Genomic DNA, 16,115 nt, shown 5'->3' with positions numbered 1-16,115 from the left:
TACCCACCTGTTGTATAAATGGGTGATTCATTTTATGAAGTCCTAATCTAGGTTGCCCTCAAGTAAAGCATTATGTGTGTCAAACTACTAACAGGCAGGGTTGCCACAGTACTTACTTGCCCATCAATTATGATTAAAGTCATCTCGTTCACCAGATACTTTAATTATTTTAAATTTTAAGTAAAGAACAAATTCTTATTTTCAATGACGGCCTAGGAACAGTGGGTTAACTGCCTGTTCAGGGGCAGAACGACAGATTTGTACCTTGTCAGCTCGGGAATTTGAACTTGCAGCCTTTCGATTACTAGTCCAACGCTCTAACCACTAGGCTACCCTGCCACCCCAATTAGCTGGGGGGTGAGGTCCTGATTAAGGTGTAGCAGCAGTATAAACACCACACAACAAAAGGTGAGTTTGGTCACCGATGAGCTGAGTCATCATGCCCTGAAAACACCTTATTGTACATGAGCATGCCTGCAGGAGAGAGAGAGAGAGAGAGAGAGAGAGAGAGAGAAAACACTGGCTAGCAGACCTAATCCCCTTATTAAAGCTGAGTCTGAACTTGCATCCCAAATGGCACTCTATACAGTGCACTACTTTTGACTAGACCCCTATGGGCCCTGGTCAAAAGTAATGCATTGTATAGTGAATAGGGTGCCATTTGAAATGCAGTCTGGATCTCCTCAACACAATTATACAGATGAGTTTCCCCCGTTCCACTGTGCTTGAGGTTACAGTAAAGCCACTCACATGGAGTGGGCTTATGACTGCTCCTCTTCGCCTCAGCCTCTGAGAGAGGGGCTTCCCTGCTAGTATGAAAGGGCCATGATAAAGTCCTCTTTTTCAATATGTCTAAGTCCTCTTTCTTTGTCTCCCCAAGTTAGGCAAACAGAGTAGTCACATAAACATGTGGTGCATAAATATGATATGTGAAATCATACTAAACTCGCTTGCCAGGCTTCACGGTTCCGGATACAGAATACATGCAAGAATATGGCAGCTGGCCGTAAGACTCACATGCTTCGATAACTTCAAATATATACAACCTGAAGTATAGACACTGAGTGCACAAAACATCATGAACACCTTCCTAATATTTAGTTGCACCCTTTTTTCCCCTCAAGTTGGCTGGGTGTCCTTTGGTTGGTGGACCATTCTTGATACACACGGGACACTGTTGCGTGTCAAAAACCCAGCATCTACACTGTGACATCAATAAAGGATCATAGCTTTCACCTGGATTCACCTGGTCCATCTGTCATGGGAAGAGCACTCATGTTTTGTACACTCAGTGTATATTACACTGCTTTAATACTGCTAATTCATTTGGCAGACAGCAATGTTGTATTTCACACTAGAAACTCTGAATTCAATATACTGTATATGATTCATCAAGCACTTCTCTGCCAAGGCAGAGTTAGAGGAAGATGTAAGTATGCATTTCACCTGTTCTACTCAGCGCATGTGATAAATACATTGATTAGATTTTCTGACAGAAGATATTTGTCTCCATCTTGAGGCCTTTTCTACCTCTTTCAGGGCCGTGCCAATTCAATAAATATGTGAATGTCATGCACCTTCAGACCGTCTGACATCAATATAGCTTTTGTTGAACAAGCAAATATCGCCATCAAGTTGACATACCTAAATTCACTTTTATTCATTTACATTATTTCTACTATAATATAAAGCTCCATAATGAATATCTTAATACTGCACTATGGATACCATTATATACCCTTATTATAGAAGTCATAAAATGACTAAGCCTAGTTCATACCCTTCGTGTGCAACACAAGAACGCTTCACAAAATGCTGATGCTGCGTTCTTGTTTAAAGGTTTTTTTGTGTAGCTGCTTGTAGTTATTTCTTGTGTACGTATGTAGGGTATAAACTACGCTTTAGTCCCATGTCATCAAATGAATGCCTAAATAAATTAAAATGGAAAATTATGAAAGATACAATATTAATCAAAATCTGCAATACAAATGCTTTATTAAAACAACCATTAAAAAATATGTAAGTGATTGAAAAATAAAATACATAGTTCCTCAAAGCCCAAAAGGTTTAGCACCACTAATCGTAAGAGTAGAAGCTGCTGTCGGCCTTCCCTCCTTGTCATTTTTTAATTTAGGCTGCAATGGACGTGGCTCAATGATTACAATAGGGAGATGGCATCAGATGTACAGCACATCTAGTCAATTGGTTGGGCTTCTTAGCTTATCTTCCTAATCACAGGAGAAGCTGTAGATGTCTGAATGACATTTAGAAGCTCACATTCCTAGTTACAGGAGTGGGAGCTAATAAGGGATCAAAAGACCCAGATGGAATTTTGGTGTTGAGTAGCCTATAGTGGATCTTCCTTAAGGAGTATAAACTAATGGTAAGCTAGTCCACTGACAGCCTGGTTCAAATATAGCAGCATTAGGGGATTCAAAATGAAAACAGAAATGAACAACAAAAATACAAATGTTGTATTGAGGCCAGTTGTGGTGTCCTCCTCAGATGTAGCCTGGCAAAAGCAACTGACATGGGCTGCACGTCATCCAGGCTACCCATCAGAGGACCCAGAGGACTTGCAGGTGACCAAGCGTTTCCAGGCCTTCTGGATTCCCCAGAAGAAGTCCCGGATGCCTTTCCTCATCTTGGATAATTTAACTGGCAAGAAGATGAAAATATGTAAGAATTTCAGATGGACAATTGTCTGATAAAACAATTTATTACTTCTTTATATATAATTGTCACATAAGAACATTTCCCCCCAGGAAAACTCACTCATAGGTGTAGAATCCACAGCAATGTACATCTCTGGCTGGTTTGTAGTGTCTTTAAGGACGATGCTCATGTTGGACTGTGATCAGAATTCAAGAATGCACAATTAAACTTCAATTTCACTTCCTTTACATATTCCTATAAATTATACAGCTATACTTACTGGTGCCGATATCTAAAAGCACAACCAATGACCATTCAAGAGTAATCTGAGCTTGTCTTACCTTTCTGCCGGTGGCATAATGCACCCCCTCAGATTCCGCATCCTCCAAATCATTACTGCATGAGTCTTCAAGGTCTGAGGTCTCACGGTCATATGGGTTGGAAACTGAGGGTTTCAAGATGGCCAGTAGCTTGTGGGAAACAATGACAGAGACAATGGAAAGCATCTCCTGATCCTCAAATAATTCGTCAATTTTCAAGGAGCGTTTCAAACGCTTGACCTTCCCAAGGTCAGTGTAGATGGCATCTGCCAGCTTCGATGTCATCTTAGAATTGAAACTTTTTTGCTGGCTTTCCATTTCCTCAATCAGATATTTGGCCACCTCATCGTCGAACAATCGGATCAGCTCAGTCACCAGATCACTGATCTGGATGCGCTGACGCTTGTTGGTCCTTTTTGGCATACGGCATATCTTCTTGACAAGCTTCATCAGGACTTCTTCTAATATAAGCTCCCTAATGAAGCTGGTGGAACCGGATGTCACTTGTTCCACAGTGGACCACTCCGGCTGTTCAATCTCAATCTTGATGCTGCTCTGCTCAGCTTTCTTATTCAAAGATTGACGGGTTGTCATTTCATTAAACAAGGCTGTCAATTCTTTCAAGTTGAGTGTAGATTCCAGATTTTTGGTGTCTTGAAGTTTGGATGGTGCATCCATAATTCCGTTCGTGACAAGACAGACAATGTCCTTGTGCAGCTTGGGTGCCTTGTGGCACAGTATCTTCTGTAGGGCTTCCTCTGTGCCATAGCGTTGCATCAACTTTCTATGCACAGACAGCACCAACTGAAAGATGTCTGTTGCCTTCAGGCAGACATTTGCTTCCCTCCACCTGTTAGTCACCCTCACCCACAGAGCACTGGACAGCTTGTTGGTCACATCCTCAACTAGGGTCCAGCTGGCCAGTTTATCCTGGGTTCGAGGAACAATCAGAGACCGCAGCCGGACAATGATATCCATCACCGCCTCTACATGAACAATAATATACACCGGTTGGGATGCCTTCACCTCAGCTGAGCCACATCGGCTCTTAACCATAACCTTGTCCTGGTCTGTCCTTAGGCAGATGTCTGAGGAGAGCGGCCTGACAGAGACTTTGGGTAGGCTTGAACCCAGACGGTGGACTTCCCTGGTGACTGCACTTGCAATCGCTGTTGCCATCTCCCCGCTGCCACGGCTCAAAGCTCGCCTCAGAGCATCAGGAGAGCCCATGTGCTCCTCCAGCTCTCTGCAGAGGGCACTTACAATCCTTGCACTTGAGGGGCGGGAGTAAGGCGTCTTGAGATCCTTGGTCATTTCCAATGCTGAGGTAACGTCTGGGGAATCGGACATGTCCCGAAGGACAGAAACCACCATGTCCATTGCCACATCAGAGAGAGTGGTGGTTGGGGATGACACAGGTGATGCAAAGTCCTCTGAGTTAAGCTCATACCCATGAAGCAGCTTGGTGATCAGGTCTACAACCACCTCTGGTGTGGAATGTAGACTGGGAGAGTCCTTGTCGGAGGTCTCAATCATACAGGATTCAATTTCACTCAAAGCCCCTCTGACCATGATGTTTGTCTCAGAGTCATCGGGTACATGGTTCTCTTTGAGGTGTTTGATACCTGCCTCACACAGCTCTTTCACATGGATGTTCTCGGAAGACATCACTGCTTCTTGAATAGTAGGTGGTTGATTGGCTATGGTTGTAGCCATGATTGAACTTACCATCAGAGGACAAAGCTTTGCAACCAGTTCATACTGTAGCTTAAAGTTCTCAGAGCAGCTGTAGTTCATGGGTACCTCAGGGATGTTAAGGCCCTCAAATAGCATCTTCCGTACCAGTTTGCCCACTACACCCTCCAGTAGGCAATTAGTAGGGCTCGGGGTCTCATTCCCTCTGCCACTGGTGCTGGAAGGTAACTCTTGCTTCTTGTGAAGGCCATGAATGGCCTCACTTTGCGCAATACAACCCTCAACAGGCAACTCCTCCACTGCAATCTTGTGCATAACCACATTGACGTCGTTGGTGTGGGGTCCAATCAAAACACCCCCACCTGTCTTTAAGTTCTGAGCTTTATCTCCAAATGTCCTATCCAGGAGACACAATACTGACTCAGATAGTGGGTCAGTGAACTCCTGGAGCTCTAGGCTGCTCTCAACTTTGAAGGGGCTGAGGCTACAGCTTATCTGGGAGCTGTAATAAGAAGCCTGCAGCTCTCTCTTGGACTCCAATCTGTCATGCAGCTTTGGATATAAGGCATCTGCAATGGAGTCTGTGAGCCGCTCATCCAAATTTACAGAGAAAATATTATTCAGGCTTTTGTTGGAAGCCTCCTCTTTGGTTTTCCTCAGGATGTCCCGCACAGCTTCCCTTGGGGCAGAACCAGAAGTGCAAACATGTCCATTGGATGGTGTCTGGGTGTCAGTAAGGGATTCCTTGATCAGGAAACTCTGGAGTTCGGTGGCCACTTCCTTAGACATCTCCCTTCTGATCTTCAGAACAGCAGGTGTCAGTGTAACTTTCTCAGAGGTCAAAGGTGTCAAAACTCTGGTCAAAGTTGAGGGGCATCTGAGATGATCACCCAGACCCTCTAAGTCATCAGAGCAGGACACCTTGGCAACTTTAAATAAAACCAAACTAATAAGGTTCTGAGCCACAGCAGATGATTTTGCTGATGCTGCCTGGAGTGTCTCTGAACTAACCTGATTGGAGGCAGCCATCTTTGTTGTTGCCCTGGTAATGATGTTACTCACAGGCTTGATGGAGTAGCTCATAAACTGGGATCTCAGGCTTTCAAAGACTCCCTTCACTCTTTCTGCCTTCAGGTCTTTGTCAGTGGTAAATACACTCGACTGAACAGCATAGAGAGATACAGGGAGAGGAAAGCCCAAGGGTGAAGCCACATCTGTGATATGGCTGGAGGACTCTGAGGGTGTCCCCTCAAGGCGCCTCTGCAGCAACTTTATCATCTCCAGGACTCTGGCATTGTCCTGTGGTGAGGTGGAACACTCTCCTGAGAGGTTCTCACTGTCTAGTGTGTTCTGGATTCCAAGCAGTGTTGTGCTGAGTATCCTCCTGTCATGGGGAAGCACTCCCCTCAGTGCAGAAGAGGACCGGCTCTGTGGTGCTGGTGTGTTGCATGGTGTTGATGCACCAGAGACGTCACTTCCACTGTCATCATCTTTTTTGGTCCTCATTATAATAAGGATTTCGTCAATGATCTCATCACTGTAGACTTCTAAGTCCTCTGTGGTAACATGGGCCGTTGGGGTGGCGATACTCAGAGTACGACCCCCAAGAAGTTTGAAGGACGTCTCCGACCCACTGCCAAGAGGGCCAACAGACACACATTGCAGTGTTTCGCTTGATGACGAAGAACAACTGGAGGAGAGATCAAGCAGCTCCTCCTCCAAAGTCGGAGAGGAGGAAAGAATTCCCTCCATTTTCAGGACAGAGATAACATCCGCAAGTGTTGAATCTACAAGGTCCTCACCTAGTGGGCTACTCCTTAAGTGGCTGACAAACACCCTTGTAGGAGAATGGGAGACTGTGGTGGGAGATGGAGAGCCCTCCTCACCATTCACACTTGACCGCGCCTCCACAATTGCTAAAGACTGGGAGATGACGGAACATACAAGTCCGCCAGCGCGCTCAATAATGGAGGGGAGGGAAACATCCAAAGGGGCTGGAGGTGTCACACTCCCTCCTCGGCCATTTCTATCTCGGCTGAGGCAGATCGACGAGACCTCAGTAGCAAATTGATTCTCCCGCACAGGGCTGCTGCTAGAGTCAGGTCCAAGAACATTTGAAATGGGAATTACACTCCTACTGTCTGAAAGCTTGATGGAGCACGAGGAGGGGAGGCTGCTGGAGGAGAGGTTGGTGTTGGTCTCGTCGCTGGAGATTAAGGAGGAGAAAGGGGCCACGGTCAGTTTGACAGGGATGACAGGCCCACGACCTACCACAGCAGATAAGGTTCCAGAGTAGTCAGTGGCAGTAGGTGGTTTAGCAGGTGGTGGTTTAGCAGATGGTGGATTGGCAGAACGTGGCCAAGCAGCCAGGTTCTTAGTGGAGATCTGACTGGAGAAAGAGTGTGCTCGTTCCTCACTGGACAGAGAACTGCTGCTACAATAAGTCTGGACAGCAGTGACTGGTTCATCAATGGAGATTGGGGAGGACCTACTGTCAGGACTCTGAGTGAGACAGATCGCATTGACTTTGGAGAGTAGGGAGGTACAGCTGACAGAGCCCTGGGTTGAATCTTCGTTGGTGTCTTTGCTGATGGGGAGCATATTCTCTGCAGCACTTTCTGAAGCTCTCAGCCTTATAAGGTCAACCAAGGCAGGGATCAGGATGCTATTTACCTCCTCCAATACTGAGCTTGTTATGTGCCCAATCATGAGCAGCAAGTCCCTAACAGTAATCTGTATTTATGAACATCAACAGAATTGATTAAGATTTACAGTATGTTGGAAATCAAAACACATGTTAATACATATCAAATGATTTTAAAAAGTAAATATAACAGGTATACATTTCTTTCTTTTTTAGCAATTACTCTATATCAAATGTGTGGTCTCCATTGTTGCAACTTAATCATCTTCCTAGACTTTTTACATTTACCAAACGCATTTCACATCATATTATCCAATTACAGTGGCAAGACAAAGTATATGAACCCTATTGGAATTATCTGAATGTCTGCATAAATTGGTCATAAAATTAGATTTAATCTTCATCTAAGTCACAACAACAGATTAACACATTCTGCTTAAACTAATAACACACAAATGATTGTATTTTCGTCGACTATACTGAATACATCATTTAAACATTCACAGAGTAAGTTGAAAAAAGTATTTGAACCCCTAGGCTAATGACTTCTCCAAAAGCTAATTGGAGTTAGCTAACCTGGAGTACAATCATTGAGATGAGATTGGAGATGTTGGTTAGAGCTGTCTGCCCTAAAAAAAACTCACAAAATTTGAGTTTGCGATTCACAAGAAGCATTGCCTGATATGAACCATGCCTCAAACAAAAGAGATCTCAGAAGACCCAAGATTAAGATTTGTTGACTTGCATAAATCTGGAAAGGGTTACAAAAGTATATCTAAAAGCCTTGATGTTCATCACTCCACGGTTAGACAAATTGTATATAAATGGAGAAAGTTCAGCACTGTCGCTACTCTCCCTATGAGTGGCCGTCCTGCAAAGATGACTGCAAGGGCACAGCACAGAATGCTCAATGAGGTTAAGAAGAATCTTAGAGTGTTAGCTGAAGACTTAAAGAAATCTCTGGAACATCCTAACATCTCTATTGACAGGTCTACGATACGTAAAATAATAAACAAGAATGGTGTTCATGGGAGGACACCAGGGAAGAAGCCACGACTGTCCAAATAAAAACATTGCTGCACGTTTGAAGTTTGCAAAAGAGCATCTGGATGTTCCAGATTCTGTGGAGAGATGAAACTAAAGTTCAGTTGTTTGAAAGGAACACACAACACTGTGTGGAGAAAAAAAAAGCACAGCACACCAATATCAAAACCTCATCCCAACTGTAAAGTATGGTTATGGGAGCATGGTATCATGGTTTGGAGCTGCTTTGCTGCCTCAGGGTCTGGACAGCGAGCTATCATTGACATTTTGCAGGAGAATGTAAGGCTGTTCGCCAATTGAAGCTCAACAGAAGTTGGGTGATGCAACAGGACAACGACCCAAAACACCGAAGTAAATCAACAACAGAATGGCTGCAACAGAAGAAAATATGCCTTCTGGAGTGGCCCAGTCAGAGTCGGGGACATCAACCCGATTGAGAGTCTGTGGCAGGGCCCCAAGAGATGGAAACAGTTTTGTAAAGAGGACTGGTATAAAATTCCTCCTGACCGTTGCGCAGGTCTGATTTGCAACTACAGAAAACGTTGAGGTTATTGCTGCCAAAGTAGGGTAAACCATTTATTAAAACCAAGGGTTCACATAAACTCAGCAAAAAAAGAAACATCCTCTCACTGTCAACTGTGTTTATTATCAGCAAACTTAACATGTGCAAATAATTGTATGAACATACAAGATTGAACAACTGAGACATCTTCTTAAGGCTAGGGGAACCCCTCGACAACATCCGCTGAAATGGCAGAGCGCGAAATTCAAAAATATTTTTTTGAAATATTTAACTTTCATACATTCACAAGTGCAAAACACCAAATTAAAGCTTAACTTCTTGTTAATCTACCCATCGTGTCCGATTTTAAAAAGGCTTTACATCGAAAGCACACCATATGATTATGTTAGGTCAGCGCCAAGTCACAGAAAAACATACAGCCATTTTCCAGCCAAAGAGAGGAGTCACAAAATGCAGAAATAGAGATCAAATTCATCACTAACCTTTGATGATCTTCATCAGATGGCACTCATAGGACTTCATGTTACACAATACATGTATGTTTTGTTCGATAAAGTTCATATTTATATCCAAAAATCTCAGTTTACATTGGCGCGTTATGTTCAATAATGTTGTGCCTCGAAAACATTCGGCGAATTTGCAGAGAGCCACATCAATTTACAGAAATACTCATCATAAACTTTGATAAAAGATACAAGTGTTATGCACAGAATTAAATATATACTTCTCCTTAATGCAACCGCTGTGTCAGATTTCAAAAAAGCTTTACGGAAGAAGCACACCATGCAATAATCTGAGTACAGCGCTCAGACACAAAAACAAGCCATACAGATACCCATGTTGTGGAGACAGTAAAAGTCAGAAATAGCGTTATAAATATTCACTTACCTTTGATGATCTTCATCAGAATGCACTCCCAGGAATCCCAATTCCACAATAATTGTTTGTTTTGTTTGATAAAGTTCATCTTTATGTCCAAATACCCCCTTTTTGTTAGCGAGTTTAGTTCACCAATCGAAATTCACAAGGCACGGTCAAGTCCAGATGAAAGTCCAGACGAAAAGTCAAAACAGTTCTATTACAGTTCGTAGAATCATGTCAAACGATGTATAGAATCAATCTTTAGGATGTTTTTATCATAAATCTTCAATAATGTTTCAACCGGACAATTCCTTTGTCTTCAGAAATGAAAAGGAACGCAGCTCGCTCTCACGGCCGCGTGCATGACTTAGCTCATGGCCTTCTGCCAGAACACTTAGTCAAACAGCTCTTAGTCGCTCCCCCTTCATAGTAGAAGCCTGAAACATGGTTCTAAAGACTGTTGACATCTAGTGGAAGCCTTAGTAAGTGCAATATGACCCCATTTACACTGAATAGTAGAAAGGCAATGAGTTGAAAAACTACAAGCCTTAGCTTTCCCACTTCCTGGTTGGATTATTCTAAGGTTTTCGCCTGCCATATGAGTTCTGTTATACTCACAGACATCATTCAAACAGTGTTAGAAACGTCAGAGTGTGTTCTATCCAAATCTACGAATACTATGCATATTTTAGCTTCTGGGCCTGAGTAGCAGGCAGTTTACTCTAGGCACACTTTTCATCCTAATGTGAAAATACTGCCCCCTATCCCAAACAGGATAAACTGAACATGTGGCTAACAGAAATGGAACAATGTGTCCCTGAAAAAAAAGGATGATCCTGCAAGAAGGGTACCACATGCGGGAGGAGGTTGTCTTCCCTGTAACGCACAGTGTTGAGACCGCCTGCAATGACAACAAGCTCAGTCCGATGATGCTGTGACACATCGCCCAAGACCATGACGAACCCTCCACCTCCAAATCGATACCGCCTCGGTGTAAAGCTCATTCCTTCAACGATAAATGCAAATCCAACCATCACCCCTGGTGAAACAAAACCATGACTCGTCAGTGAAGAGTACTTTTTGACAGTCCTGTCTGGTCCAGCGATGGTGGGTTTGTGCCCATTGGCGATTTTGTTGCCGGTTTCCTTACAACAGGCCTACAAGCCCCCAGTCCAGCCTCTCTCAGCCTATTGCGGAGAAACTGAGCACTGATGGAGGGATTGTGCGTTCCTGGTGTAACTCGGGCAGCTGTTGTTGCCATCCTGTACCTGTCCCGCAGGTGTGATGTTCGGATGTACCAATCCTGTGCAGGTGTTGTTACACGAGGTCTTCCACTGCGAGGACAATCAGCTGTCCGTCCTGTTTCCCTGTAGCGCTGTCTTAGGCGTCTCACAGTATGGACATTGCAATTTATTGCCCTGGCCACATCTGCGGTCCTCATGCTTCCTTGCAGCATGCCGAAGGCACGTTCAAGCAGATGAGCAGGAACCCTGAGCATCTTTCTTTTGGTGTTAGTAGAAAAGTTAGTATAAAGGCCTCTTTAGTTTCATAACTGTGACCTTAATTGCCTATCATCCGTAAGCTGTTAGTGTCTTAACGACCATTCCACAGATGCATGTTTATTAATGGGAAACAGTGTTTATACCCTTTAAAATGAAGATCTGTGAAGTTATTTGGATTTATATGAATTATCTTTGAAAGACAGGGGCCTGAAAAAGGGAAGTTTCTTTTTTTGCAGAGTGTACTTTTTCGACCTTGCACTGTGAATGATTACACCGTGTGTTCAATAAAGACATGAAAAAGTATCATTGTTTGTCTATTGTTGTGACTTAGATGAAGATCAGATAACATTTTATGACCAATTTACGCAGAAGTCCAGGTAATTCCAAAGGGTTCACATACTTTTTCTTGCCACAGTACTTGGATATGGATTTCCCAGTAGATGGGAGACAGGGAAGCAGTAATATGTCTACAGCCCCCAAAGAGTGAAAGCTGGGAACATATTCATGACCAAAATGACCTACCACTGACGGGCTAGCTGAATGTGGTGAGCAGGTCATCACAGAAGACAAGGTTCCAGAGTGATCAGAGTCACTGCTAGGTCTTTCAGTTGGTGGTCTGGCAGAACGTGGTCTGGTAGTTTGTGGTCTGGCAATATGTGGTCTGGCAGTATGTAGCCTAGCAACCTCGAGGTTCTCAGTCGAGATGTGACTGGAAAGAGTGTCCATCGAGGAGGTGGAGTGTCTGAAGGGAGAGTCCATTCCCAGAGGTGTGTGTGTCTCCATGCCGATGGGTCTCCAATCTCCCATCTGGCTACCAGGCTAAGAGAAACGGGTGAGAAAGAGCGGCAAATGGATGAAGATACCAACAGAAACACTGAGGTCCTACTGCTGCTTAAGCAACTGTGAGTTGATATCAGCCCTAGGAGTGCCGCTGTTCCATCCTTACCTGTCCAATCACCGACCAGCGGATTCGGCGCTCCAGGCGCAGCTCCCTGCACACTTCTCTTTCCAGCTCCTTAAGCCTGAGGCGTCGTTTCACATCCCAAGCCAGTTCGGCCAAGTGAAGGTTCTTCCCCTCTTCCATTTCACTCTGAAACCTTCACATACAAGGGAACATAAAACATGATTTACCTTAATTTTTCTTCAACTCAAACTGTCCACCATATCTATATCTTAAGTTATTGCTAGATAGGTCAACGTGATTCCACACCTTTGCTTATGTTTTTTTAACAAATTTCAGTCAAAGATTCTAAAAACACTCACGTGTTCTTGAAGTAGTTTCTTCCCTTGGCAATGAGCCAATCTCTAATATCTGTTAGTGAGATGTGGGACGGAACCCCCCCTTGCTGCTGCAAGACTAGGAACTGCTTCAAAAGCATTTTCTGAGAGAGAGAGATTAATTTGCACCCTTGCCTTCCTCAAGTTTTTCATGGTCTTGTGACGTGATCAGAAAACCCTTTCCCGATCCATGAGCGACAGCAAGTTACATACACAGTTGAAATAAAACGCATGGAAAGTTGTCTTACAATATAGCATTTGTGTTTTTATAATTGTACATCTAGAAAGCAGACCACTCTAACCTGCTGGGCACAGCACTGCTTCTCCCACAGCAACTGAACTGACTTGATGTAGCTACTGTAGCGATTGTACTCTTTACACGTACACAGCACCTGAAAGGGAGGAGCCACAAAAGAGCCATTTTTAGAGGAAGTTCATGTGTACAAACACCCAATCCCAAATCGACCTCTAACCAAAACCCCGATATTGATTGATTTTGCCTTTATTTAACCAGGTAAGACATTAAGAACACATTCTCTTTTACAACCTGCACTAACAATGACCATATGTAGATTTGGATTTGTGTAAACTAAGCAAAATGCCAAACATTTCACCTAGCCATCATACTGCTTACACCTGTCCAATTTTCTCAGTTCCATTTTAGTGTCACTTTTAGATTTTGGAAAGAAAAGGGAGGTCTGCCTTGCCTTCTCATTTGAGGTGATGAGGCCTTGCTTCACCAGCCGCTTCTTCCTTTCCGGATGGCGGAAAAAACTCTTCAGGTGTTTGTCGTGGAGGCAGTTATAACTAACATCTATGACTCTCATGTTGGGGTCCAACAGGTCAAACCCTGGGGTCTCCTGATGGAGCTGTGGATTGTGTTTTAACAAACCTCAATGTCAGGGCAATGGATACTACAGTGGGAATGGTTTTGGAATTAGGACTGGAAATGGCAGGAAGTAATTAAAAATATATAATTAGGTAACATTTAATTTGAAAGAAATTGAGGATCTCAGATCATTTGGAATGTCATACTATCACACTAACCTTCTCCCCCAGCCTTCCTCTGAAGAATACAGGGAATGTCCTTTTTGGGGCTTCCTGTAACCCCTACAAAGACAGAGACAATCATGACAAAACTTTTTAGACGTGGGGTTTTGGTAAGGATTTTGATAGTAGACCCCATCCCTGTCACTTGGTTTGCAATAATTCCACCTTGTTGAATCAAGCTTATCTCTAAAACAAATTAGTTTGATCCATTTACATTGTTAAACTATTCTTAAACTAGTCAACTAGCCGTAGGCCTACATGATGACTGATTCTGTAGGCTACATATTCATCTCATAGACTTTCATCGTCCATCTTTAGAATTATACAAAAGTGAAGCGACATTAATATGAAGAACGAACAAAGCATTATCCTAGGCCTACTCACATTTTCTTCTTCTTTGCCCGCACTTTTTGACATAGTAGGTGTATTGACTAATATTGTAAACAAGTGATGTCATAACTGAAACTTGATTATCCTGTGTCTCCAGAAAAGGTAGGCCCTATGCCCTCAAGTAAACGTCCGCTATCTGATAGACCTATGTTGTTGTACTGATATAAACACTATGAAAGGATATTGTAGCCTTAACCTACTGATATAGTCTACAGGCTTATTTATGGTGTGCCCGCTCCATAAAGCACACCTCCAGTTGTGCCTGGGCTTGCTGCAACACGTGCACTCTGTTGCCAAGCCTTCCACAGAATCATACCTCAACCCTAAAATGTGATCCACGTGTATTCGATGTCGAAATTGTCAGTTATTTGCAGTGATGGATTTAAAGCATTACCACGACTACGCCTATATTATTCAATTATTGCACCCACACTGCTTGGGCTGCCAACGAGCGTCTGACGAGCGTCTGCATAGCAAAGGGCTAAAATAGAAGACAGTTCTATTGCTGATGCAGATCGCACTGCAAGTCCTGCCTCTCCCATCTCCTCATTGGTTTATAGAAGCAGGTACCAACATGCCATCTCCTCATTGGTTATACCCACGTGGGTGACTGAAAAACCAAAGAGGTCAGTGGCGGTAAGGCACATAATTTATGAAAGTTGCCAATCGCAATATAGAATCAAGAGAAGAAAAAGCCTGGAAGGACGAGAGATGACTAGAAACAATTCGGTTGACCGTTTTATGTGTGGATTAATTGGTGTTGTAAAGGACCTTGGTTCACACAGGGTCATGTTTGCGAGTCAGTGGACAAGTATCCTGCCTCTATTGTATTGAGTTTTGGAGAAAACTTTTGGGTCTTATTAGCAGTAACTGCAAAAAGTTACTGTGAAACCAAGGTAAATGGCAGTAACTGAACTTACTGCCTTTTAGTTTGGTTTCAACCTGCCCTTGGCTGCAGTTACTGCGTTTTACCTTTGTATCATATCATTCTATTCTGATAGTGATGCAATCGAACCTGGATGACACTGACTGACAGCTACACACACATATACATTGCTAATCTAGGGATACAACACCATGGCACAGCATTCCCGGGTGGAAATGATGGTTGAACTTGCTCTAAAACGCCGACATCCATACACTGGTAGGAACTAGCTGGCTAAGTACATCTGACATCAAAATAGATTAGCTAGCTAGCATAGATTAACAATGCTCTCTGCTCTCATAAGAGATCTGCAATTGATACTAACATCAATCTATTAGCCATATAATCAATTATATTCTGAAATTTCATCTGCTGGTTTCTTTGAATCAGTACACCATACACACGATTTCTAGCCAGTGACAGTTACCTAGCTAAAACTGACGCGCCCCTACCAAAACTTCAAAACCTACCTAGCTAGCATTAGCATGAAGCAATAGATTTGTGCTACATGTTCCCATAAGAGACGATCAACAGTTTATACTAGCTTCAATCTATTATACCTGGATTTAATATTATCCTTTTAGTTGTATTCTGACATTCAATGGGTTATTTGAATCTGTAACGTTACACCACACACACGATCTTTAGCCAGCTGACGGTCAGTTGGACGTGCACCCCATACTGAATTGTCAAAAGCCACGCACACTCTTTTTCCGGATGAGCGCACACACAGCATTGCTTGCTCATTAATAATATATCCTCTCACATGTTTAGGGTTTCTGGTTTTCTTTTATATTCCAGTATTGCGTGACTGTCCTGGTCAGGGAAGTTAAAATCCCAAATTGTATCCATCACCTTTATTGGTGGCATATGTAATTCGTACAACAAGCTTTGACATGCCAAACTTATGCTCAAAGTGTCTGCTTCAGTGCCATCTTTACATGAATGCGGAAAAAACTGTTTTGCATGACTTCCACCAATCCCTGTGGCCTGTCAATATCCATCCATGCAATATTTTTGTATCTGAATCATTTAGACATCAGACTATCAGAAGATAAATAAATTGTCAATGATGATGATGATGAGGATTATCATCCACCTTCAGAGTTGGATGTTCCAGCAGAAGGGCCACATTTCAACAGCTGAAGCCTGTGAACACAACTCCAGAACACCTATCAAATAAGAAATCCAAGATTCCACCAATGGGTAAGCCATGTGGTCCCAAATG

The 16,115-nt window shown here is 43.2% G+C and overlaps 1 protein-coding gene across 1 annotated transcript; it reads right to left on the bottom strand.

Annotated features, from left to right (window-relative positions):
* Window positions 1-1,976: 1,976 nt before the first annotated feature.
* Window positions 1,977-7,639, bottom strand: LOC135534383 (mucin-17-like). The gene is made up of 3 exons (XM_064961400.1): window positions 2,997-7,639; window positions 2,776-2,851; window positions 1,977-2,658 (listed from the first exon to the last, which is right to left on the bottom strand). The coding sequence occupies exons 1-3, from the start codon at window positions 7,377-7,379 to the stop codon at window positions 2,552-2,554; spliced, it is 4,566 nt and encodes a 1,521-aa protein (XP_064817472.1). The 5' UTR covers window positions 7,380-7,639; the 3' UTR covers window positions 1,977-2,551.
* Between the last annotated feature and the right edge of the window lie 8,476 nt (window positions 7,640-16,115).

The sequence above is a fragment of the Oncorhynchus masou genome, unplaced genomic scaffold (genome assembly GCF_036934945.1).
Source record: "Oncorhynchus masou masou isolate Uvic2021 unplaced genomic scaffold, UVic_Omas_1.1 unplaced_scaffold_3334, whole genome shotgun sequence".
Lineage (NCBI taxonomy): Eukaryota > Metazoa > Chordata > Actinopteri > Salmoniformes > Salmonidae > Oncorhynchus > Oncorhynchus masou.
The sequence above is the reverse complement of the archived record's forward strand: the minus strand, read 5'-3'. Positions and strand labels throughout refer to the sequence as shown.

What these genes read in the sequence shown, in the direction of transcription:
- LOC135534383 (XM_064961400.1), bottom strand. Translation starts at nt 7,379, where the DNA reads ATGATTGGGCACATAACAAGCTCAGTATTGGAGGAGGTAAATAGCATC. An exon ending in ATTATGCCACCGGCAGAAAG is followed by an intron (nt 2,852 to 2,996) that starts GTAAGACAAGCT and finishes TTCTGATCACAG; the next exon opens with TCCAACATGAGCATCGTCCT. An exon ending in TGTGGATTCTACACCTATGA is followed by an intron (nt 2,659 to 2,775) that starts GTGAGTTTTCCT and finishes TCTTCTTGCCAG; the next exon opens with TTAAATTATCCAAGATGAGG.